The 26,360-nt window shown below is 40.1% G+C and overlaps 1 protein-coding gene across 6 annotated transcripts in view; it reads right to left on the bottom strand.

Moving 5' to 3' along the window:
* Positions 1-26,360, bottom strand: part of PIAS2 (protein inhibitor of activated STAT 2) — a 98,490-nt gene that overhangs the window by 53,062 nt on the left and 19,068 nt on the right. For 5 of the 6 annotated variants that reach the window (XM_075533216.1, XM_075533217.1, XM_075533220.1 and 2 more), the window contains exon 2: positions 1,847-2,321. In XM_075533216.1, coding sequence (XP_075389331.1) covers positions 1,847-2,321 — 475 coding nt within the window. Of the gene's footprint in view, positions 1-1,846; positions 2,322-9,861; positions 9,948-26,360 lie in introns of all 6 variants that reach the window. The other variant, XM_075533218.1, reaches the window with a different exon arrangement.

Genomic DNA, 26,360 nt, shown 5'->3' with positions numbered 1-26,360 from the left:
CAGCTCATACACAAGTGTATATGATACATAGATATTAGGGAACCACAAAATGAGATGAATAAAAACTAGCTTCTCATTAGAGGCAATGTAGGTCCAAAGACAAGGCAGTGACACTAAATGAGGCAGGAACACGGTTGACTCCAGATAAAGACACACATAATGAAATGTAAAGGAAATTAACTAAGCTAAAAATTCTTTTTTAAAAAAACCTTTTATTAGGGGCTCATACAACTCTTATCACAATCCATACATATACATACATCAATTGTATGATGCACATCTGTACATTCTTTGCCCTAATCATTTTCAAAGCATGTGCTCTCCACTTAAGACCTTTGCATCAAGTCCTCGAGCTAAAAATTCTTAACACTAAAGCCAAACCCAAATTTTCAAAAAGGAAAAATACCAGAGGAAATACAGGTAAATGTAAAATGTCATGCTGCTATTTCTTTTAATATTGCCTTTCAAAATCTAACTGCTTAAAGCACACGTAATAGCATTGCAAGGTAGGATTTATAGAAGTAAAAGATACATCAACTGTTAAAAAAAATGAAATTACCCAACTCTTCATTCTGATAAGCTTGATTAATGCAAACAGCTCTGCAACAAGATGCTCTCACAGTGTGCCCCAAGTAGCAGGTGTCTACACCTGCAATTCTGGCTCAAGACAGTCCCTGTCTGGATGAGGGAAGTCAATTCCCTCTCAGAATTCCCATAAACCACGAGCCTTGACATCTGAAACAGCAATGTTTCCATAATCAGCAATATGTAATATATTTACACAAGTTACAGAATTTCCATCTTAGCATTACTAGCTATGTCAGAGTCGATCTGTAGCCTCTCAATACCCTTTAGTTTTCTCACCTTTTTGGCCTTATTGTTATTGACAAAATTTTAAGTCCAGACTATAACCTTGAATAACCACCCTGTTTCTATAGGAAAATAGATTTGCTCCATCACTATGTACCGTAACTGAACTCTAGAAATATACAGCATCAAAAAATAGCATGTACTTGTAAAATCTACTTTGTATTGAAGCTTTCTGGACATTTTTATGTAAACCAATTCTGTATCACAGAATACACAAGCCAAATGCACCCTGAGTGTGGTATAAATGTATGAGTTTGGTTGCCATTGTAATATAGGTCGCGCAGAAAGGACAAGATGTGGAGAAGCACGCAGCTTTAGCAGTCAATTTTCTCTAGCATCCACAACTCCAGATCAGAAAAACGAAGCAGATTCCATGAGTGTTTTTATGTGACTAGTAGCAAATGTAAGGAAAAAGACATGATTCAAGGACCTGTGTCAGACACCCACAATTTTATTTAAATTATTTCCCTTTTCATCAATCCTTCATATGTAGGTCCTTTTATTTGAAAGATGATCACCAACAGTAGCTCCCATTCACACAGAAACCATTTAAATCCTAAGGCAGTGGTTCTCAACCTGTGGGCCACGACCCCTGGGCAGGGGGGGGTGTTGAAATGACAACCCTTTCACAAGGGTCGTCTGATTCCTAACAGTAGCAAAATGGCAGTTACGAAGTAGTAAAGAAAATAATTTTATGGTTGGGGAGCTCACCAGAACATGAGCAACTGTATTAAAGGGTCACGGCATTAGGAAGGTTGAGAACCACTGTTCTAAGGTATAAAAAGCAAGTTTAAATGGTGTGAATAGGTTTGGATTTGACTTCAGTCATTGTTGCTAACCTTTTACAAAATCTTTGTTTAAACATTTGGCAGTCAAGTCTTCAGAGTTATAATACTAACACAATGATGCCAACAGTTGAAGGCTCCTTGCTTTATGGACACTGTCCTCAAGAAGAAACTGACGGGGTCACACTTACCTAAACTTGTGGGCTTGATGAGGACATCAAGGACGTCATAAAAGGGCAGGTTTTTTAGCTGCACATCAGGATGGACAGGAGGGACAGGGGGAGATGGCTGCTGCATCTCAAACGTAGGCTTGGTTTCTTGAAGTAGCACAGAACCAACGGGAGAGGATGGGGAGTGAGGTGTAACTGAAGTGGAAGGCAACGAACGGATTCCAGCCACAGCCAAGTCCGGTTCTACAGGTGAGGAGCTACCATCCAAATTGAAAATGGATGGTTTAATTGTGGATAAATCAGAAAGTCCTTCAAGTGTCCGTGGGTAGCGGCGTCTATACAATTCTCTGATTTTAATCTGAACCGCAGGGCTGCAGCCGCTCTTCAATAAATGCAGTGCCCTCATCAGGAGGTCATGCTTGCGTCCACTTTTATTCCGTCCAGCAAAGCCCAGCAACACTTGTAGTTCAGAAACCCTAAAACTAGAGACCATATTCTAAAAGGAAAGAAAAAAAATAGGATGTAAGCCAGTAGTTAACCTCAAGCGTATAAAAACCTCATCAACGCAAAATGTATAAACATTTTATTATGTAAAATATACTGCGGGTTCAAAGTGTGTGGAAAAATTCCAATGTCCTTTAAGTCCATTTTTTGAAGCCCCTCTGCATACGTAAATATGTTTTTTGTGCATATGCGTATGTACATATTGTCATAATAACAAAATTTCAAAACCTACTTAAGAAGCTCTGGTGGCGTAGTGGTTATGTCTTGGGCTTTAGCCGTTTGAAGCCACTAGCTGCTCCATGAAGAAACACAAGGTTTTCTACTTACAGAGTTACAGTTTTGGAATCCCATGGGGGCTGTTCTACCCTTTCCTATGGGTCACTATGAGTCAGAATCTACCTGATAGCACTGAGTGATATAAAATATACCATAATAACTGACCATCAATCTATCAACTAGTATGTGCTAATAACCAGAATTTTAACCAGTGCAATGGTAGCTCAGTGGTTGCATGTTAGGCAATCCACACATGGTTGGCAGTTTAAAACCACCAGCAACTTAAAAAAAAAAAGTGGGCTTTCTACTCCCATAAAGTCTTGGAAATCCACAGGGGGTAGCTATTAATCACTATTGGTCAGCATAAGAAACCATGAAGAAGTTCAATATCAGCAGCTAACACAAATCAGAACACTTCATTGTGCTGAGGAATTTGTACATGGATTAAGAGGCAGTTGTGTGAACAAAAAAAGTATGTAAGACTTGGTTTAAAATTAGGAAAGGTATGTGTCAGGGTTATATCTTCTCATTATACTTATCAAATCTTTTTGCGGAGCAAATCATCAAAGAAGCTAATTACCGCATACACTCGTATATAAACCTAGTTTTTCAGCACTTTTCCTTTTTTTTCTTCCCGACAGTTTTTAAAAATATCATTTTATTGGGGCCTCATACAATTCTTATCACACTCCATACATCCATCCATTATGTCAAGCACATATGTACATTGGTTGCCATCATTCTCAAAATATTTGCCTTCTACTTGAGCCCTTACTATCGGCTGCTCATTTTCCCCTCTTCCCACTCCCCCTCCCTCATGAACCCTTCATAGTTCATAAATTATTATCTTGTCCTATCTTACACTGTCTGATATCTCTTTCCGCCCTCTTCTCTGCTGTCCATCCCCCAGGGAGGAGGCTATACGTAGATTCTTTATTTTTTATAAACGTTTTATTAGGGGCTCATACAACGCTTATCACAATCCATACATATACATACATCAATTGTATAAAGCACATCTGTACATTCTTTTCCCTAATCATTTTCTTTTTTTACATTTTATTAGGGGCTCATACAACTCTTATCACAATCCATACATATACATACATCAATTGTATAAAGCACATCCATACATTCTCTGCCCCAATCATTCTCAAGGCATTTGCTCTCCACTTAAGCCCTTTGCATCAGGTCCTCTTTTTTTTCCCTTCCCTCCCCGCTCCCCCCTCCCTCATGTGCCCTTGGTAATTTATACATCGTTATTTTGTCATATCTTGCCCTATCCGGAGTCTCCCACTATACGTAGATTCTTGTAATCAGTTCCCCCATTCTACCCCACATTCTCTCCACCCTCCAAGCATCACCACTTCTCACCACTGGTCCTGAAGGGGTCATATGTCCTGGATTCCCTGTGTTTCCAGTTGCTATCTGTACCAATGTATATCCTCTGGTCTAGCCAGATTTGTAAAGGTAGAATTGGGATCATGATAGTGGGGGAAGAAAGCATTTAAGAACTAGAGGAAAGTTTTATATTTCATCGTTGCTACTTTTGCACTTCGACCAAAATCCTCACAACTATACCAATAGGTAACATCATGATAAATGGAGAAAAATGTCAAGTTGTCAAGAATTTCACTTTGCTTGGAACCACAATCAATTCTCATGGAAGCAGCAGTTAAGAGATAAAATGATGCATTGCATTGGGTAAACCTACTGCACAAGACCTCTTTACAGTGTTCAAAAAAGGATGTTATTTTAAGGACTAAGGTGCTCCTGACCCAAGCCATTTTATTTTCACTCATGTGAAAATTGCATAAGAGACCAAAGGAAAATTGGTATATTTGAACTACAGTGTTGGCAAAGAATACTGACAGTGCCCTGGACTACCAAAAGATCAAACAGATTTGTACAGGCAAAATGCTCCTTCGAGGCAAGGATGGCGAGTCTTCATCTCATGTACCCTGGACATGTGATCCGGAGAGACCAGTGACAGGACAACATGCTTGATAAAGCGAAGGGGCAGCGACAAAGAGGAAGGCCCTAGGTGAGGTGGACTGACACTGCAACAATGGCCTCAGACATATAAACAGTTGTTAGAATGGCCCAAGGCTACTTAGTGCTTTATTTTGTCGTACATAGTTACTATGGGTCAGAACTGATTCAACAGCACCTAACAACTCCCATATTACTTTCCAATGTCCCCAAATTATTCATCTTTGTAATCATGGTGTTAACTTTTTCTGTATTTTTAATATTAATAATCAATCTTCAGTCTATTGGTTTCTACTAACTTCATCTGATTACGCTCGAGTCATATGGTGTATGACTATGAAATCTATGAACAATGAAGATTTCTACTTTCAAAGCTAAGCCCTACCCACACACAATGTCATGTGTGTTAAAGAATTATAAACAATACAAAATCATCAGTCTTTTGCATGTTCTCCAATGTTTCATGAATAATTTCTGATGCTGAATAAGAAGCCTACAAAATCATAACAGAATTCTGACCTAATTCAATTTTCAATCCAACTCAAACATCAAGGGACAACTAAAAAAATAGTAAGATATTTTAAAACACTAAAGCTAAAAATCATGGACATGTTATTTGGCAGTCAGGTACGCTTTTGAAAAAGTAGAAATTTCCAACTGAGTACTCAGATGAGAAACAAGACTTCTGAGGAGGAAGTGTGGTCATCAATCTCAAAGGTAAGATCCTCTCCAAGCCACTCTTCTGGCTCCTAAGTGTCAACCTAAAGTTACTCGCAGTTCATGTTTCACCTTTTACCTCGTTTATTCAAAAGACTCTAATAAATAGTTACAAACATTTGAGGCCTCGGGAATCCAGTTACTTGGTGATTTTCAGTCAATTCAGAATTTGAAAGCCAACAACATTTGGGTGTGATATGTTTGGACTATCACATGAGTGCTACTTATCAAAACAGTGTTAAGACCTGGGAGTTGACCTTTTCAGATGCACCTACCGTATATACTCGAATATAAGCCGCGGTACCTAATTATCACCTGGGAAACCAGAAAAACTAATCGACTCGAATATAAGCCTAGGGTGGAAATGCAGAAGCTATTGATGAATTTCAATAATCAAAACAAATGAAAATAAAATTACTAAAAATGGAGATATCAGTGGGGTAATGTATTTAAATATTTTAAATAAAAACAAATAAAAGGACAAGTCATTTAACATTAGTAAACCAGCACAGAAAGTGGAAAATAGGTTCAACAAAAACAATAAGGTATCAACAATGATACCTTAAGAGTACTATTCCCTGAGCTCAATCAGCAACCAAGTTAAAATGTAAAGAGTTAAAATCCTTCAAAACTGGATTCCTCATCATCATCCGTATCCCAATGCAGAGCTTCAGCTGGTGTGAGGTCATCATAGTCGCTGTCCTCACTGAGATCGCCGTCATCACCGTCACTGCTGTCATTCTCATACAAAGGGCAGTCTTCACTGCCATCCATAGCATTACTAATACTATATTTCTGGAAGGCACCTCACATCACGTCTTCTGGAATGCCTTCCCATGCATCTCGAACCCACTTTGCTATTAACTCTATGTCAGGCTTCATGAGATTTCCTTTTGCTAGTCGGGCTTGACCAGATGACATCCATTCATGCCACTGACCCGTGTATAAGGCAAACCCCAGTTTTTCAGCACGTTATTTGTGCTGAAAAACTCAGCTATACACGAGTACATACGGTACTCTAAGAAAATCATTCAAGGTGGCTTGAGAAAGTTCCTTCCTTTGCTGCTCCCACAGCTCAGGGTTTCCCTGGCCCTCCTCTTCAGGGTGCACACTCCACAGCCGCCCAGGAATCCATCTCAACCAACTCGCCACTTCAGCACAGTGCCAACACCATGGCCACTACTGGCTCATCATCCTAATTCTGGTTCCATATTTTTATGCCGTAACAATCGTCCAGAAGCAATTGGTTAGTGACTTTTAAATAGATGTCCGGAATAATACTTGCTTTCTAAAATGCAAACCTGAATATGCCAAAGTAATTTGGATGCACATGTTGTACTGAAATTCTATTCCACTCAATCTACTGTGTGTCTTTATGTTTCATACTGTACAAGTCAGAGAAAGCACAGTTGTGATCTAAGCGGGCATTTTACACTCTAAATCAGATCTATGATAAACAGGTAAGTTGCATCTTTAATTTCTAAGTGTTCTAGTAGACACATTCATACAGTAAAATTGACTCAGCACTATATTTTACTTAACTGAATACATAAAAATATGATTCCAACATTAACTAATACCTTTTTAAAAAATACTTTTATTGGGAGCTCTTACATCTCTTAACACAATCCATATATTCATCTAGTGTCAAGCACCTAATACCTTTTAAAAGGCCAATGTTTTGTTTTAAAAATCTTAAAATTAAATAAATAAAACTAAGTCTTAGATATCCAGTGTGTTTTATATTTAGAGTATATATGAGAGTTGAAGCTACTTACATTTTGAGTACTTGAGTCACATGTGGGTATTATCTTGGACAGTGCAGTTTAAATCACACTCTAATAACAGTATAGGACATCATGCTTGGTGAAGCAGAAAACCCAAACCAAACTCACTGCCACGGAGTGAATAACTGAGTCAATTCCGACTTATAGTAACCCTACAGAACAGGGTAGAATTGCCTCTGTGGGTCTCAGCAACTCTCATTCTACATGGGAGTAGAAAGCCTGCCTTTCTCCCAAGGAATGGCTACTGGTTTTGAACTACTGACCTTGCAGCCCAACTTGTTCCTCAATGAAATGGGCCGACAGCAGGTTTAACAATGAGCTCAAATATTAACAGCAATTGTGAGGCTGACTCGGACAGGGCAGTGTTTTGTTCTGTTGTACAAAGCAGCTATGAATTAGAACCTACCTGAAAGCACCTAGCCAGAGAGCAGTCATGGATATAAAAGCATGCATTCTTTAACTGGTTTCACTTCTTCCAGTTTTAAGATGATATAATTTTATTTACCTCCATTTCATGTGGAATAAACAATTGGGTGGAAGGGATATGATTATCTCATGACATACCAATTACAGCTTATTTTATCACTCAAGGTCCCATCCAAAGACTATTTTCAGTAAAATCTTCCCAGTCAAGGTAACACAATACCTTCAAGACTCGTTCCCTAAGCCCTCAATCACAATGCTTCCAGTGATGTCTGAATATATTATAGTAGTGTGAGTAACATTACCTGGAAGACATCAACACCAACAAAGGCAGTATCACAAGTTTATAAAGAGACTGTACTAGCTCCAGACTTGCTTCTATACTATTTATTTTCTGATATTCTTCATTTTAAGAAAATCTATTTTAAAGACTTATTAAAATTATTTACAAATCCAATGAAATTCTGACCCAAATACCACCACAATTTTTCAAAGAAATGGAACAATTACCAACTTTATATTTAAAGGAAAGAGATCTAAGACAAATAAAACTATTAAAAAGCACAGTAGACTTTTTACTCCCATACCTCAAAAACTTCTACACAGCTATGGCTAATCGTATAGCCTGGTACTGGTTACAATGGTAGATATGAAGACCAATGTATTAGAAATGAAAACTCAGAAATACAACCAAATATCTCTGGACACCTAATTTTTGATAAAGAACTGAAAGACATTAAATGGGCGAGAAACAGCCTTTTCAACAAATGATGCTGGAAAAACCAGAACTTCACTTGCGAAATAATGAAACAAGATCCATTCCTCACACCTTCTACAGAAACAAACTCAAGATGGATCAAAGATGTAAATATAAATCACATCAATAAGAAATAGGGACAAACTTAAGGACACTAAAACAAGGCATAAACACACTACAGAACCTAATGAAAAATATTCTTATACGAGACAAAAATCAAGTAGTGGGACCTACCTAAATAAGACATTTATGCACAACAGAAGACTTCATCAAAAGGAGTGTCAACAGACAACCCACAGGTTGGGAAAAAATATTCAGTGATAACAAATCAGATGAAGGGCTAATCTCCAAAATCTATAGAAAACTGTATCTTAACAAGAAAAAATATTAACATAATAAAAAACAACAAAAAATTACCAAAGATGACTTACAGGCAGCCAACAATCATTGTGAAGAAATTAAAACAACAATGAGGTATCACCTGACACCGAGACTTTTGGTAAATCTCAATACAACAGAAAATAACAAATGCCAGAGAGGACATAGAGAGATAGGAAAGCTTTTATATTGCTGGGACAACTGGAGAATTGTACAATCATGGAAATTGCTATGGAACTTCCTTAAATGCAAATCCAAGTACGTTATAATCCAACAATCTCTCTACTGGGTATATACCCCGAAGAAATTAAGAATGTATTATGAACTGACATCTGCACACCAATGTTTATAGGAGCAATTTCTACAAGAGAAAAAGATGGAAACAACCCAAAACCCCCAACTATAAACAATCTCTGGCACATTCATACTATGAAATTTTCACATCAATAAAATACATTCTCTCTCTTAAACCCTAGAAGATAAAGACAAATCTAGAGAACATATGCTTAGCAAGCTCAGTCAATTTTTACAAAGACAAATATTTAATATCACTATTGTTGTAAGCATAGACAAATATAAAGAAATGTGGTTTATATGCCAAAAGACCTTTTATGACTACCCAGACAGAGGTCAGGGATGGAAGAGAAGGGGCCAAAATAAAGGGGAAAGGGGAGGGTTTAACAGGAAAACAAAAACAGCATAAAACCCCTACCAGTGAATCCTCAAAAGGATCTGCTGCGAAGCCTCATGTCACATATGTACAATGTTAACAAGGCTCTTTTTGTTGTTGTAGACACACAAGACAAAAAGAAGAACTGTGGAAATGAATCAGTGGATTCAGAAGCCAAAGAGTCATCCGCCAGGGAGAGCAATGAGACAGTATTACAGAACGCTGCAGATAAAAAGCACTGTCTTTAACCCACGCTCATGGGCACTGGGTGGACCCCTAGACAGGTAGCTCTCTGGTAGGGCAGAGTAGAACTGCTCCTTAGGGTTTCCAGGCTGTTCATCTTCATGGAAGCAGAGTCCTCCCTCATCTTTCTCTCATGGGACAGCTAATGTGTTCAAGTCACCACTTTTCTGTTAGTAGCCCCCACACTGCTGAACCCATACCACCACCAGGGCTTCTGTAAGTACTGCCATTGACAGGCCCAAATATCATCATTTTGAGAGTCAATGGGGCCTTGTAGAGAACATCTCACCAGCAACCAGTAGCTGTAGGCCAAGTCCTGGCAGCAAGACTTAGAACCTTCATCCAAGTTACTTCCATCCCTCTGGTCATCAATTTCTAGTAAAACAAACAAAAACAAACAAAACCTTTATCTTTACTTGGCACTCACTGGTAAGATATTCTTCTCTAAGGAGCTTATTAAGTCAACACTATGAATTCATTTTCCTGGCAACCTCCATTGGACTGAAAAAAAAAATCCAATCTTTAACCAAATCCAGTGAGTGGTTACAGAGAGTACAAAGGGTCATCAGAGTAGATGAGCATGTTGTAAACACTCCCCAAAATGGATTATAATGCCTGCTCGCCCACATCTCTGAAGTTTTTAATCTTCCATTTTTTTTTCAACTGGGCACTTTTTTACTCCACTGCATTGTCATCTCTCATAAATTTACAAAGTTTCCCCTCTGGCACTTCAGCAGTCCATTTTCTGTTCTCTACACAAAAGGATGCCTCAACAGGCAACTCCGGACTGACCTGGAAGGAGCCCGCCACGTGGCAGCCAACAGTAAGGTCAGTAGTTCAAATCAATTAGGGGTCTGTAAATTTAAAGCCTTAGAAACCTAAAGCAGCAGTTCTATTCTGTCCCATAGGGTTGGTATAAATCTGTATCTACTTGATGGCAGGGAGCTTTGATTTGGAAGGAGATTCCAAATACATAGAAAAGTTGGTTGACGTGAATTATTTTTAGAAGAACTCTATGTACTTTGAATTTGTACAGAAAAATTGGTATAAGACTAGGACTTTTAATGAACCATGCATCTTTATTAAATTTATACAGAATTATAAAAATGTAAAAAGCTGAGATGTTGTATGATTGAAGTACTACAAAAGTGAAGGCAAGTTTAAAGTGCTACATTTAGAACAAACCTCAACAGATACGCCCCCCCCAAATTAATTCTCCTGGATCCCAGATTCCAGGTTCCTCAGGGAACCCACATTCCTAGGTGGAGCTGGATTGACCCAGTTCCTTTTGAAGCTTGAGCCTTTAAGAACCGGTTTTCCCAAAGTCAAATAATAGCATAGTTAGCTGCACAGTGTAGTTAGTTTGGCCTTAGGCATTAGGCTCTTTAGACCGTCTGTGTGCAGCCTGTTGAGAAACAACTACTCTAGTGTTTACTTGGAAGCTGTACTTTAGAATATATATGGCAAGTACTTAATGAATGCTTTTACAATTGACCCCCCAAGCCTGAGAAAGCAACACAAAAGCACTTTATAATGACACTGGAGACTACCCCACCTGGAGTCCCTTCTTTGGACTGCCTTCTCATACCTTGGGGGTTGACATTGCCCAACTGGAATGGTATACTCATAATGAATATTTGTTCTCTTACACTAATTTTTCTTTTTTTCCGCACATTTAGGTTTTGACATATATAGATATAACAGTCATCTATGAGTTAAGTTTCTTGATGGTTATATGATCCCTAATCATGAGATAGAAATGGTTAAAACTAAGATATCACTTGGGAAAATGCAAAAAAGATAGTTATGGTGGTAAAGAGGTAAACAAAGTCTGTGGATTCCTCCATCAGCCATGAAATATAAAAAAAGGTAAGAGGTACTAAAGAGAGAAACTGACAAAGGACATTATGAATTTTGCGTAATGCAACCATGAAAGGCCATCAACATGTACTGCACTGAGCAAATTCGCTGCACAAAAACTCTTTAAAGTATTTAAGAGCAGGGATGTTGCTTTGAGGACTCAGGTGAACCTAGATCACTGCTTGGTATTTTCAATCATCTGATATGCAAGTGAGTCAGACAATGAATACTGACGAACAAATACATGTGTCTTGGAAAAAGTATAACCAGCATGCTCCTTCTAAGGTAAGACAGCTAGACTCCATCTCATGTATCGTATATACCCATGTATAAGACGAGTTTTCAGCACATTTTAAATTCAGTTTTTGTGGTAAAATTAGGTGCCTCAGTTGATATTCGGGTTGACTTATATCCGAGTATGTAAAACAAAAACCACCCCTCGCTGTCACTGAGTGAGTGGAGTCTATCCTTACCAGACAAAGGTGACCGCTCCATGGGTTTTCTAGACTATTAATCTTTATGAAGTAGCAAGTTTCATCTTTCTCCTGCAGAGTGGCTGGTCATTTTGAATTGCTGACCTTGTGGCTAGCTACTTACTATGCTACAGGGACCCAAAGAGCAGTCCCTAGACAAGGATAGACTTGGAAAATAGAGGGGGCAACAAACAAGAGGAAGACTCTTAAATGACTGACGCAGTATATGTAATTCAATGGGCTCAATCATATGTGAGGATGCCACATGCCCAGAGAGTGTTTGATTCTGTTGTACTGCTACTATGAGCCAGAATATATTAACAGCACCCAACAAACATCATCAACCAATGACTGTATTAAAACAACCTATACCTTCAAACGATCCTTGAACTAACTACCAGCTTTTCTTTCTTGTTGTTTTTTGTCATTGGTTTGTTGTTGTTTTGTTGTGTATTGTGCTTGTTATTATCTCCGCAGGTCTGTCTAAGTAAGATAGGCTTGATGAACAATCTGGAGGAGAAAACAACGGGACTGCCAGTTTCGCAGGGACATGGGAGAGGAGGAGGAGGGGGGAAAGGATGTGATGTTAACAAATTCAGGGACAAGGGAACAACAAGTGATCCAAATTGGTGGTGAGGAGGGTATGGGAGGCCTGGTAGGGCACGATTAAGGGTAATGTAACCAAGAGGAATTGCTGAAACCCTGATGGGGACTGAGCATAATAATGGGACAGGAGGAAAGTCAAGGGAAATAGAGGAAAGAGCTGGGAGTCAAAGAGCATTTATAGAGTTCTAGATACATGTACATAGGCAAATATATTTATGTATGAGGATGGGGAAATAGATCTATAAGCATGTATCTATAAATTTAATATTAAGGTAGCAGAAGGACATTGGGCCTACACTCAAGTACTCCTCCATTGCAAGAATACTTTCTACTATTAAACTGGCATTCTATAATGCTCACCTTCCCGACACAACTGTTGAAGACAAGCGGGTGAATAAGCAAATGTGGTGAAGAAAGCTGATGGTGCCCAGCTATCAAAAGATATAGTGTCTGGGGTCTTAAAGGTAAACAAGCGGCCATCTAGCTCAGAAGCAACAAAGCCCACATGGAAGGAGCACACCAGCCTGTGCTATCACGAGGTGTCAAAGGGATCAGTTATCAGGCATCAGAACAAAAAATCATATCATAGTGAATGATGGGGGAAGTATGGAGTGGAAACTAAAAGCCCATTTGTTGCCTACTGCAGATCCCCTTGCAGAGGAGTCTCAGGGAGAAGAGAGCCAGACAGGGTGAGATGTAGCAACAATGAAAAATACAACTTTCCTCTAGTTCCTAAATGCTTTCTCCTCCTGCCAACTATCACGATCCCAATTCTACCTTGTAAGTCTGGCTAGACCAGAGGATGTACACTGGTACAGATAGGAACCAGAAACACAGGGAATCCAGGGTGGATGATCCCTTCAGGGTCAGTGGTGTGAGTGTTGATACTGAGAACATAGAGGGAGGGTGGCTTGGAAAGGAGGAACCAATTACAAGGATCTACATGTGACCTCCCTGGGAGATGGACAACAGAAAAGTGGGTCAAGGGAGAGGTTGGACAGGGCAAGATATGACAAAATAATAATTTATAAATTATCGATGGTTAATGAGGGAGGGGGGAGGGAGGGGAAAAATGAGGACCTGATGCCAGGTGGAGAGCAAATATTTTGAGAATGATGAGGGCAATGAATGTACAAATGTGCTTTACACAATTGATGTATGTATGGATTGTAATAAGAGTTGGATGAGCCCCTAACAAAACGATTAAAAAATCTATACCTCCACTTATAAATATGAATAATGAAAAACTAACAGCCTTTAATATGACCATAATATGTCAAGAGTGTCAAAGTTTATACCATAAGAGAAACCAAACATCAACAACAAAAAACAAACTCACTATTACCAAGTAAATTCTTATTCATAGTAAGAATAGTTTCAAGCTGCCCCTGTGGGTAAATCTCTATGAGAACAGGCTGTAAAGCTCTATGAGAGCCCCTCAGGGACCAATGGCACTACAGGGGACAGCACCGGAGACACAGTGTGGGGACTGCACCTGACCTGATCCCACCACACTGAGGCAAAGCACTGGGGGAGTGCAGCGGAACAGCAAGGGAATGGAGTGGCAAGGTCCCCAGGGAATGCTGAAAGTGGACTTTGGGGCCAGGGCATGGTGCCCCAACAGACTGGACTAGAAAACACTCCTAAAGGCCAACAAACAATCCTTGAATTAACTACAAGTTTTTCTTTCTTGATGTGTTTTGTTTTGTTCTTTGTCAGTGGTTTGTTGTTGCTGTTTTGTTGTCTGGTTGTATACTGTTGCTTTGTTTTCCTCTGTCTTGTTTTTCCTCTGTCTTGTTTTCCTCTGTCATGTTATCTTCACAGGTCTAAATAAGACAGGCTAGATGAACTAACTGGAGGAAAAACAATGGGACCGACAGTTCCGGGGGGACTTGGGACAGGGGGAGGTGGGGGGGATAAGGAAGTAGTGTCAACAAACCCAGGGACAAGGGAACAACATGGGATCCAAACTGGTGGAGGGGGGAGTGGCAGGCCTGGTAGGTAATGATCAAGGGTAAGGTTATGTAAAGAAGAGGTATAGCTGTAACCCAGGTGGGGACGGAGCATGATAGTGGGGCAGGAGGGAAGTCAAGGGAAATAGAGGAAAGAGCTAGGAGGCAAAGGGCATTTTTAGTGGTCTAGACAAAGACATGTACATGCAAATATATATATGATGGGGAAATAGATCTATGTGTCTATATTTATAGGTTTAGTATTAAGCTGGCGGAAGACCTTGGGCCTATACTCAAGCACTCCCCCAATGCATGAATTCTTTCTTCTATTACATTGGCATTCTATGATGCTCACCCTCCTGACACAACTGCTGAAGCCAAAGCGGGTGAACAAGTAAATGTGGTGAAGAAAGCTGATGGTGCCCGGCTTGAAGATAAACAAGCAGCCATCTAGCTCAGAAGCAACAAAGCCCACATGGAAGAACACACCAGACTGTGTGATCACGTGGTCCTGAAGGGATCAGTTATCAGGCATCAAAGAACAAAAAATCATATCATTGGCTGCACACCTCCATGATACGATCGCCGAGACAAACGGGTGCATACGCAAATGTGGCGAAGAAAGCTGATGGTGCCCGGCTATCAAGAGATAGTGTCTGGAGTCTTAAAGGCTTGAACGTGAACAAGTGGCCATCTTGCTCAGAAACAACAAAGCCCACATGGAAGAAGCACACTAGCCTGTGCGATCACGAGGTGCCAAAGGGATCAGGGATAAGGCATCATCAAAAAAAAAAATCTTACCACAGCGAATAAGGGGGAAGTGCAGAGTGGAGACCCAAAGCCCATTTGTCGGCCACTGGAGACCCCCTCACAGAGGGGTCTAGAGGAGGAGATGAGTCAGTTAGGGTGTGATGTAGCACCGATGAAGAATATAGCTTTCCCCCAGATCCTGGATGCTTCCTCCCCCCCAACTACCATGATCCGAATTCTACCTTGCAAGTCTGAATAGAGCAGAGGTGTACACTGGTGCAGATAGGAGCTGGAGGCACAGTGAATCCAGGGTGGATGATACGTTCAGAACCAGGGGGTGAGGGGCGATACTGGGAGAGTAGAGAGTGAGTGGTTTGGAAAAGGGGAACTGATTACAAGGATCTACATGTGACCTCCTCCCTGGGGGACAGACAACAGAGAAGGGGGTGAAGGGAGACGCTGGATAGGGAAAGATATGACAAAATAATAATCTATAAATTATCAAGGGCTCATGAGGGAGGAGGGAGCAGGGAGGGAGGGGGAAAAAAGGAGAAAAAAGAGAGGACCTGATGCAAAGGGCTCAAGTGGAGAGCAAATGTTTTGAAAATGATTAGGGCAAAGAATGTACAGATGTGCTTTATACAATTGATGTATGGATTGTGATAAGAGTTGTATGAGCTCCTAATAAAATGTTAAAAAAAAAAGAATTCATATAACCAAAATGTTTAAAAATAATAATAAAATGTGACTGAGATCCAAAAAAAAAAAGAATTTTAAGGATGGGGGTCACAACATGAGAAACTGTATTAAAGGGTAGCGGCATTAGGAAGGTTGAAAACCACTGGGCTAGGGGTTTCATAATGCTGACCATGTGTTTAGCAACTCAATGTCTAACTCACACCACCCACAGGGATCCTGTTATATGTGGCAAATCTAAATAACACCACAATTCATAACTATTACTTTAGTGGCACTGTTGGGTAAGTATTAGACTGCTTACTTAAGGTCAGTGGTTCAAACCCACAAGCTGGCCTAAAAAGAAATGATGCCATATGCTCCCATAAAGATTTTAAACTCAGAAAATTCTATACAGGATCACTGTGAGTCAGAATCTACTCAAAAGCAGTGAGTTTGGGGTATTTTTTTTAAATCATTTTAGTGGGGACTCATACAACTCTTATCACAATCCATACATATATCAATTGTGTAAAGCACATGTTACCCTCATCATTCTCAAAACATTTGCTCTCCACTTAAGCCCCCGGCATCAGCTCATTTTCCCCCTTCTTCCCTCTCTCAAGAACCCTTGATAATTTATAAATTACTTGTCATATCTTATGCCGTCCGACGTCTCCCCTCACCCACTCTTCTGTTGTCTGTCCCCCAGGGAAAAGGTCACACGTAGATCCTATCCTTGTAATTGGCTCCCCCTTTCCAACTCACCCTCCCAGTATCACCACTCACACCACTGGTCCTGAAGGGATCATCTGCCCAGGATTCCCTGTTTCTGGTTGCTATCTGTACCAGTGTACATCCTCTGGTCTAGCCAGACTTGCAAGGTAGAATTGGGATCATGATAGTGGGGGAGTCGCACCCTGACTGGCTCACCTCCTCCCCGAGACCCTTCTGTAAGGGGATATTCAGTGGTCTACAAATGGGCTTTGGATGTCCACTCCATACTGCACCCCCCATTTACTATGATATGATTTTTTGTTCTGATGCCTCATAACTGATCCCTTTGATACCTCATGATCGCACAGGCTGATGTGCTTCTTCCATGTGGGCTTTGTTGCTTCTGAAGTAGATGGCCACTTGTTTACCTTCAAGCCTTTAAGACTCCAGATGCTCTATCTTTTGATAGTTGGGTAGCGTCAACTTTCTTCACCACAATTGCTTATTCACCCACTTTGTCTTCAGCGATTGTGTTGGGAAGGTGAGCATCACAGAATGCCAGTTTAATAGAAGAAAGTATTCTTGCATTGAGGGACTACTTGAGTGGAAGTCCAATCTCCTTCTGCTACCTTAATACTAAACCTATAAATGTATGCACATAGATCCATTTCCCCATCCTCATGTATAAATATATTTACATATATACATGTATCTAGACTTCTATATATGCACTTTGCCTCCCAGCTCTTTCCTCTATTTCCTTTGACTTTCCTCCTGTCCCACTATCATGCTCAGTCCCCACCAGGGTTTCAGCAACTCCTCTTAGTTACATTGCCCTTGATCATGCCCTACCAGGCCTCCCACACCCTCCTCACCACCGATTTGGGTCACTTGTCTACCACCTCACCTCTCCCATGCCCCCCCGGAACTGTCGGTCCCATTGTTTTCTCCTCCAAGTTGTTCATCCATCCCATCTTATTTAGACAGACCTGCAGAGATAATAACATGCACAAAAACAAGACAGAGCAAAACCCAGTAACAAGATACAACAAAACAACAACAAAACACAGTAAGAAAGAAAAGCTTGTAGTTAGTTCAAGGATTGTTTGTTGGCCTTTAGGAGAGTGTTTTCCAGTCCAGTCTGCAGGGGCACCACACCCTGGCCCCAAAGTCCACCTTTAGCATTCACTGGGGACCTCGCTGCTCCATTCCCTTGCTGTTCTGTTGCACCCCCTTAGTGTTTTGCATTAGTATGGCGGGAAAATATCGGGTGCAATTCCCACACTGTGTCTCTGGTGTTATCCCCTGTAGGGCTATGGGTCAGTCAGGGATGTTCATGTCTCCTAGTGGGGCCGGCCATGCGGTCCTCCCTGTCCAATGGCTGCTTTAATTGGGAACATCATACTCACAGCCTGGTGGGCCAGGATGTGCTCCACTCTCTCTTCCTCCCCCTTCATCTGCTCCCTGTGCTCCCATCAGATATGTCCCTCTCCTAGAGCTGCAGATTCAATGCTGTCCTTTGAAATAAATTCTTCTGGGGGAAGGGGCGGGTGTCCACTTAGAAGTTGGGATTGGGACCCGTCTCCCAGTATATGGGAATTTACTCCCTTAATTGCATATACTAAAAATGCTGAAAAGTAATGCACTGAACATCCAACTTTAAAAATTAGAAAAAGATCTGAAATATAACCATAGGAAACAGAACAGCAGAAATTAATGAAAGAGATACAATAAGGAGCCATAACAAATTAAAAAGCCGATTTTAAACATTTCTTTTTAAATAAAACTTTTAGCTAAAGTTCATAAAAAATCAAGCACTGAAAAAAATATAAACAAAAATGATGTTATTTACAAGTAATACAGAATTTCAGAAAGAGATTAGCCTTATGTCAAAATTTAAGAACACAAATAAACATATTTCTATGACAGTATAGCCTACTCTGGAGGATGGACAACAGAAAGGTGGGTAGAAGGGAGACATTGGACAGGGTAAGAGATGACAAAAAAAATAATTTTTAAATGATCAAGGGTTCATGAGGGAGCAGGGAGTGGGGAGGGAGGGGAAAAAATGAGGAGCTGAAACCAAGGGCTCAAGTTGAAAGCAAATGTTTGCAGAATGATGATGGCAACAGATGTACAAATGTCCTTGACACAATGGATGGATGGATGGATTGTTATAAGAGTGTACGAGCCCAGAATAAAATGATTTAAAAAAAGAAAGTATAGCCTAACAAGACATTTAAAAGTTGAAAGTATGGACTATTTTATAAGCACAACTCAAACTGTGGGAAAGAACCTTTTAACAAAATAAATACCAATAACAATTTTACAAATAGTTCTAACCAAAATTTAAGAAATACATCATTCCAATCTTATATAAACCCGTCAAGAGAAGAAAAATATTTAAAAACCTGAATGGGCCAATACGACTCATTAGTAGAGGCAGAAATCCTTAATTATCATCAATCTGAGTACAGTTATAAAAAACACAGATAAGAGACTAGGGTTGAATTTATACCTGGAAAAGAAGGTTGATTTTACTGCTAGGAGGAGTGGGTACAACGCAATTCAGCACAGCAACATATTACAGAAAAAAAGAAAGAAAAATGATCCTCTCAAAAGAAGCAGAAAATGCTTTTGACAAAATTCAACATTTTCCGGATTAAAAAACATAAAGGAACTCATAACAAGGGAACAGCCTCTACCAGAAAATATTATCTACAATAAACCTACAGCAAGCATCATACTTAACTGTGAAACTGAAAGAATTCCCTTTAAAAACAGGAACAAAATCAGGATGTCCCATCATGTCTTGTATTCAACATTTACTGGAGAGCCTAGCCAGCACAGTAAGACAGAAATGAGAGAGAGAAGGGTCACAATAGTAAAGGATCATTATTCATATGACTATCTGCAGAGGGGGGAGGGGAGAGTATAATGCATCACAATTACAAATGAGTATAGCAAAGATGTTCCATAAAGTTGAATTGTTTGTCTATTATAGCAAGGCAGAAAATATAACCATAAAAAGACACTGTTATGAAATGCTTAAAGATTAAAATTCCTAGAAATAAGATAACTGCGTGTTTTCCTCCAAGAAAATCATAAAGCTTTACTGTCAAGCACTACAAATGGCCTAAGTAAATGTGTTAGGTAGTTAGATTTAGGGACAGGGGTTGTCCCTGGGAAGGCCACCATAGAGGAGGTTGCAAAGAAATCAGGCAACCATTGGACGCCTACTAAAACCCCAAACTGAGCATGCTCATACTCAAGCCCCTGAGCCAGGTGGGAGGTACACCTGGACAGTCCAAACTAGGCCCAGCTTAAAGACATCACCCAGATGGGCTCAACCCAGCCAATGGGGGTGTGCTAGAATAAAGGCAGAGTCCCTGCTCTCTTACCCTGCTCCTGGTCAGTGGCAGGTCGGAGTGTGGGAGTACACATGCGCTGCCTTGGAGTACCTCTTCAGGGACCGCTCTGGGCCTGCTTGGGACCCACATGTCCCCATCTCCAGGCCTATTTTGGGCCCACAGCTCTCTTGCCCCTTGACCCCTCAGTACCTGGGATGTCCACCTAGGTTTCACATATGTTGGTACTCTATTCCACAAGGCTGCTCGTGCCCAATTGTGAACCCCTTTGACTGTAAAACCCAAAACTTGTCCTGTCCTTCATAAAAACCCACTTGGATTACAAAATGGGTTTCAGCACGAATTCTTTCATTGTGTGAAGCCAAGGTACTCAAGAAACCTAACAAATGGAGATGACAATGTTCATGGTTGAATAAACATCTAAGAAACTGTTAGCTCTCCCAAACTGGTTTAGATTCAATACACTGATGATCAAAATTCCAACAAGTATTATTTGTATGTTTATGCAGTGAGAAGATGAAAAAATGACCCTAAAATTTCATTGAGGAGGCAGGCAGACAAGATGTTCCTTGAAGAGGAACTACAATGTTGCAAGATATTCCTTGAAAAGCAACTACTTTCACTTCTCTATCACTGACTAGTTTTTCAAAGGAACAATCAGTGTGAGAACTTCAAAACTAAAATTTCAAAGGCCTGAAATATCACAAGACATGGGAGGCAAAGCTCTGAAAAGAAATGACGTCTAGAAAGTTAAACCTAATATTTCATTCCCCTGGGAAAAGAGCAAAAAAAGGCTAATAAGGCAATGAGAACTTCCAATAGACTTCTAGGGCTAGAGATTTACAAACTCACCAACAGGAGCTAGTACCTGGAATATATAATAAAGGCCTACAAATTAGCATGAAAAAGACAGATGGCTTAATACAAGCAAAAGATTTGTCAAGCAAATTAAGCTATCTGGAGTGTCCAAAGGGTGGTGGAGTCACCAAGAGTCCACTCATTGTCAAAGGGCTGAAAATTTATTACTCACTTCTAACTGACCCAGAGTTTCCAAGCTTGTAATAAGCATTTATTTTATGCAGAGGTGAGTGGATTTACAACACTAATCTTTCCTTCTATTAGCAATATAACACTTTAACCACTGCATCACAAGGGGTTAAGAAATGCAAATTAAAACCATGACTCACCCACCAAATGCCTAAAATTCAGGACAGAGAAGGAAGCAGAGCAACTAGAAATCTATTTTGTTGCTAGAAGACCAACCAGAATGAAACAAACTGCAAATACATGGGAAATAGCAAATGTTCGAAAACTGTGGTAAAGTTTGTACAACTCTTCTTGATATGATTGAATTGTATTATGTGGATAAAGGACCACTAAAATTGTTTCAGAAGAACTTGCAAATACATTCGGCAATATGGGTAAATCTAGGGAGAGAAAATGCTAGACACAAAATGTCATATACTATAGTTTCTTTGGTAAATGGTTCAGAAAACTAAGATGTGAAGTCTATGAGTAGGTATCATTGGGGGAAAAGAATTTAGTCACTGGGAGGAGAGGCAAGGGGAAGTGACACCTCTGAGATACTAATAACATCCATTTCTTGGTCTGCATGATTGATTTATTTAGAAAAAAATCAGCCAGCTGTATTCTCAGGATTTGTGAGATACATATGCTGTACAGCAATGAGTTCATTTCTATAAGTGTTACTAATTTACAGTAATTAAAGCAGTGGGATGATAAAGTAGCAAGTATAACCAGACAGGGCCCAGTACCAAAGCTGGAGCCTACACAGACAGATAAGAAGTTGACATGAGGTGCTATTCAGATCAATGGTATAAGAGACGAATCTGCAGCATAAAAAGTGCTGGGACAATTTGTTACTCATACCTGAAGAAAATTGCATCTGATCAGATTTTCAATTACAGATGAATTAAAAACCACAAATAAGAAATAACTAACCTGGACCAATGCTTACAGCAACAGCAATCAAGAAATCACACAAGGCATTGCACTGGGCAAAACTGCTGCACAAAAGACCTCTGGTAACATTTCAAAAAGCACAGATGACACTTTGGGGACTAACGTGCACCTGACCCATGCCATGGTATTTTCAGTCCCTTCATACACATGCAAAAGCCGAACAATGTTAGGAAAACGGAAGCAAAACGGATGACTCTGAATTTAAAAGGTCCCATGCCCTGGCAGAAAAAACACACAAATCTGTCTTGGGAGAAGTCAAGTCAGAATGTTCCTTATAGGCAAGGGCAGCAAGACTTGTCTCGTGTATTTTGGGCATATATTAGGAGAGATCAATCCCTGGAGAAGAACACCAATTGTGGAGAGAGGAGAGGCCCCCACAAATCACCACAGGTCTGGTAGGCGCAATTGTACAGCGATAATAAGTAAGGATTATAGTAAAGTCACAGAGAGCAGGAGAGGTAGAGGAGAGATTGGAATAACGGAGTCAAACACAATTCATAGCAGCATGCTCACCTCAGCCCAGCTTGGTGGTCCTTGTGGGGGAAGCCTGGCAAGAGCAGGAGGGAGCTTCAACTTTATTGCTGACCAATGGTTATATCTCTTTCGGGGGGTAGCATTACAGGTAACCACATGTCACAAAAAAAGGGCAGTACAATAGGCATACACATCACAGGAAAGGGATGTATGATAACATAAGCGTGACAGGAAGGGGATGAGCTAGGGGTGTGCCGCCCATAGGAACGGGAAGGTCTAGGGGTATACATGTGACAAGATGGGCAGACCCTAGATTCATGATGGCAGCCTAGCCTTAGTCATCCTTGGGCGGGTTTCACCTCTCTGGGGTCTCCTACAAGGAAACAGACAACTACTATCCTTATCAGAAGGGAGTGGGCCCTATTTGTTATGGGATAAACAGTGGTGTCTGCTTGGTCTAGATGGCTGATAACCCTTAGGGAGAATAACTCTGCCCTACTTCTGATAAACTCCAAGTGTCATTCGCAAGCAGCTAAGTTTGGCATGTATTTGGGGGAAACAACTTGGGAGAAATCCTTCTGTTTCCCACAATCAATGAAAAGGGTCAGCAACAAAGAGGAAGATCCTAGGCAAGACACATTACCGCAGTGGCTGCAACCATGGGCGCAAGCATAATACCTGTGAGGATGGGTCAGCCTGGGAAAGGGTTCATTCTACTGTACACAAGATCAATAGGAGTTAGAACCAACTCAATGGCATTGGACAGCAACAACAAACAGGGCTATAAACAGGAATTTCGCACAAGGAAGAATATTGGTTAATCAGTGTAGTATAAAATGCTCAAAACTCAATAGCCAGGGATAAAAATGAAAACCAAGAGATAAACAAGCTGATTTTCCCCATTGTCATTGAAGATGCACACATATACTATTCCAAACTTACACATATGGGTTCTCAAAGTTACTGGTCTCATTCCTTTTAGGAAAAAGAATTAATCAGCACCCCATTTGTACTTCCTTCAAGACAGATATGTAGGTAACTGCTTTGCAGCCACCCCAAATCCTACCATCATTCAAGCACCTCCCTGGGAAATGGTTCTTTAAATCCATCAATTCTATTTCTAGAATTTCTACAGAGAAACATAACCAATGTTCACAACAAAGTCAATTAAGACTATAAAAAGCCTCATCTCAGTGCAGGTTGAAATTTTTCCAAAAATTACTTTTTAAAAAATTAATGGTTCCCCTCCGTCAGAGTTTTGTAACCATAACTATGGAAAACAGAAGGAAAAATCAAATAAGTGGGGGTGGAAGCAACAGAAACTCCCATCATTTCCAATAAGGAGAGTGGATAAATTATGTCATATTAACACAATGGAAATCAAAAGTAATTATAAGCAAAACACACATAAAAACAAACATATACCTAAAGACAAACAGTATTTTGGAAAGTTTTAAAACATATAAAAAGGAAATAATACTTATGTATATAGAAGTATAAATGTAAAATTCAGCCCAGTAGCTCTGATGAATGTGATCAACAAAGGGTACTCTGTTAAACCCAAAGCAGTTATTTCTTAAGTTAGGTGGTGGATATGGATATATATATATATATATATATCTGGTCTTTACTTACATCTTACCTGTTATAAATAATTTTACTAATTTTCAACTACATTTTCTGTTATAGTGTTCCCATTATGCGCATATACTAAACAATAAAACAAAACATGTATAACCAAATATAAATGCCACTCTTATAACTACCAATTCAGGGGAAGTGTCTCAAGAGAACTTTTAAACTACGATGTATTCAAAGAAGAAAAAATATATAACATTCTTGTAAGTTAAAACTATTTAACTCAAGGGAACAAGTGAACTAAAATCAATGGAGAAAAGGGTGCAGGATACCTAGTGGGGCTTAATCCAGGGCAAAGTAACAGGGAGGAATTATTAAACCCAAATGAAGATCGAACATGATAGTGGGACAAAAGGAAAGTAAAAATAAATAGAGGAAAGAACTAGGAGGCAAAGGACATTTATAGAGGTCTAAATACAAGCATGTACATATGTAAAAATATTTATATATGATTCCCTATCTCTATGTTAAGAATTAAGGGAGAAGGACATTGGACCTCGACTCAAGTACTCCCTCACACAAGAACACTGTGTTCTAATAATCCAGCAGTCGCTGACAGGATCCCTGAAGACAAAATGAGTTAATAAGCAAATGTGGTGAAGAAAGCTGATGGTGTCCGACTATCAAAAGATACAGTATCTGGGGTCTTAAACCCTTGAATGATAAACAAGGGGTCATCTAACTAAGAAGCAACCAAGTCCACATGGAAGAAGCACATCAGCCTGTGTCGATGGGATCAGGTATCAGGCATAGAAGACCCAGAACAAAATCATATCAATGTGAATGGGATGGGGGTGGGGAGGGTCACAAGGAAGAGACCAGTCAGTCAGGATGCAGCATAGCACCGATGAAACATACAACTTTCCTCTAGTTCTTTAATGCTTCCTTCCCTCCACTATCATGACCAATTCACAGGCTCAATTCTACCTTGTAAATTGGACTAGATCAGAACATGTACACTGCTATAGATAAGAGCCCACAACACAGGGAATCCAGGATAGATAAATCCCTCAGGACCAACAATGAGAATGCAGATACCAGGAGAATAAAAGGAAGGTGGGGGAGAAAGGGAGATTTGATCACAAGGATCTACATATAATCCCCTCCCAGGGAAATTAACAAAAGAAAAGTAGGTGAAAGGTGACAAAGGAGGATGTAAGATATGAAAATAGCAGAACACAGAAGTCCCGAGGAAGTACCAAAAATAGACTTTGGGGCCAAGGCAGGGCACTCCATTAGACTCAAATGGAAAACACTCCTAAAGATCAACAGACTGAATTATTTACAGGCTTTGTTTTTGGTTGGTCATTGCTTTTTGTTGTATTGTTTATTTTGCTCTGTATTGTTTTTGTGTATATTGTTATCTCTGCAAGTCTATCTACGTAAGACAGACTGGATAAACAATCTGGAGGAGAAAAGAAGACAGATGGTTTGGGTTGGGTGGGGGATCATGGGAGAGAGAGGCATGGAGGAAAAGAAGTGGTGTTAGCAAACCCAGGGACAAGGGAACAACAAGTGATCCAAAATCAGTGGCAAGGAGGGTGTAAAACGTCTGGCAGGGATTGATCAAGGGCAATGTAACTGAGAGGAATTATTGAAACCAAAATGAAGGTTGAGCATGATAGTGGGACAAGAGGAAAGTAAAAGGAAATAGGGGAAAAAACTAGGAGGCAAAGGGCATTTATAGAGGTCTAAATACAGACATGTAAATATATATAGGATGATGGGAAAATAGATCTATGTGCATATATTTATAGGTTTAGTATTAAGGGCCTCCACTCAAGTACTCCCTCAATGCAAGAACACCTAGTTCTATTAAAATGGCATTCCATGAAGCTCACCTTCCCCACACAATTGCTTCCCCACACATAAGCAAACATGGTTAAGAAAGCTGATGGTGCCCGGCTATTAAAATATATAGTATCTGGGGTCTTAAAGGCTTGAAGGTAAACAAGCAGCCATCTAGCTCAGAAGCAACAAAGGCCCACATGGAAGAAGCACACCAGCCTGTGTGATCACAAGGTGTCAATGGGATCAGGTATCAGGCATCAAAGAACAAAAAATCATACTGTGAATGAGGAGAAGTGCAGATTGGGGACCCAAAGTCCATCTGTAGGCCACTGGACATCCCCTTACAGAAGGGACTCGGGAAGCAGACGAGCCGGTCAGGGTTCAGTGTAGCAACAATGAAACGTACAACTTTCCTCTAGTTCCTAAATGTCCCCCCACCCCCCGACACTCCTACTATCATAATCCCAATTCTACCTTACAAATCCAGCTAGACCAAAGATG

This window comes from Tenrec ecaudatus, chromosome 15 (genome assembly GCF_050624435.1).
Source record: "Tenrec ecaudatus isolate mTenEca1 chromosome 15, mTenEca1.hap1, whole genome shotgun sequence".
Lineage (NCBI taxonomy): Eukaryota > Metazoa > Chordata > Mammalia > Afrosoricida > Tenrecidae > Tenrec > Tenrec ecaudatus.
Note: the sequence above shows the minus strand (reverse complement) of the source record. Positions and strands in the feature narration are given on the sequence as shown.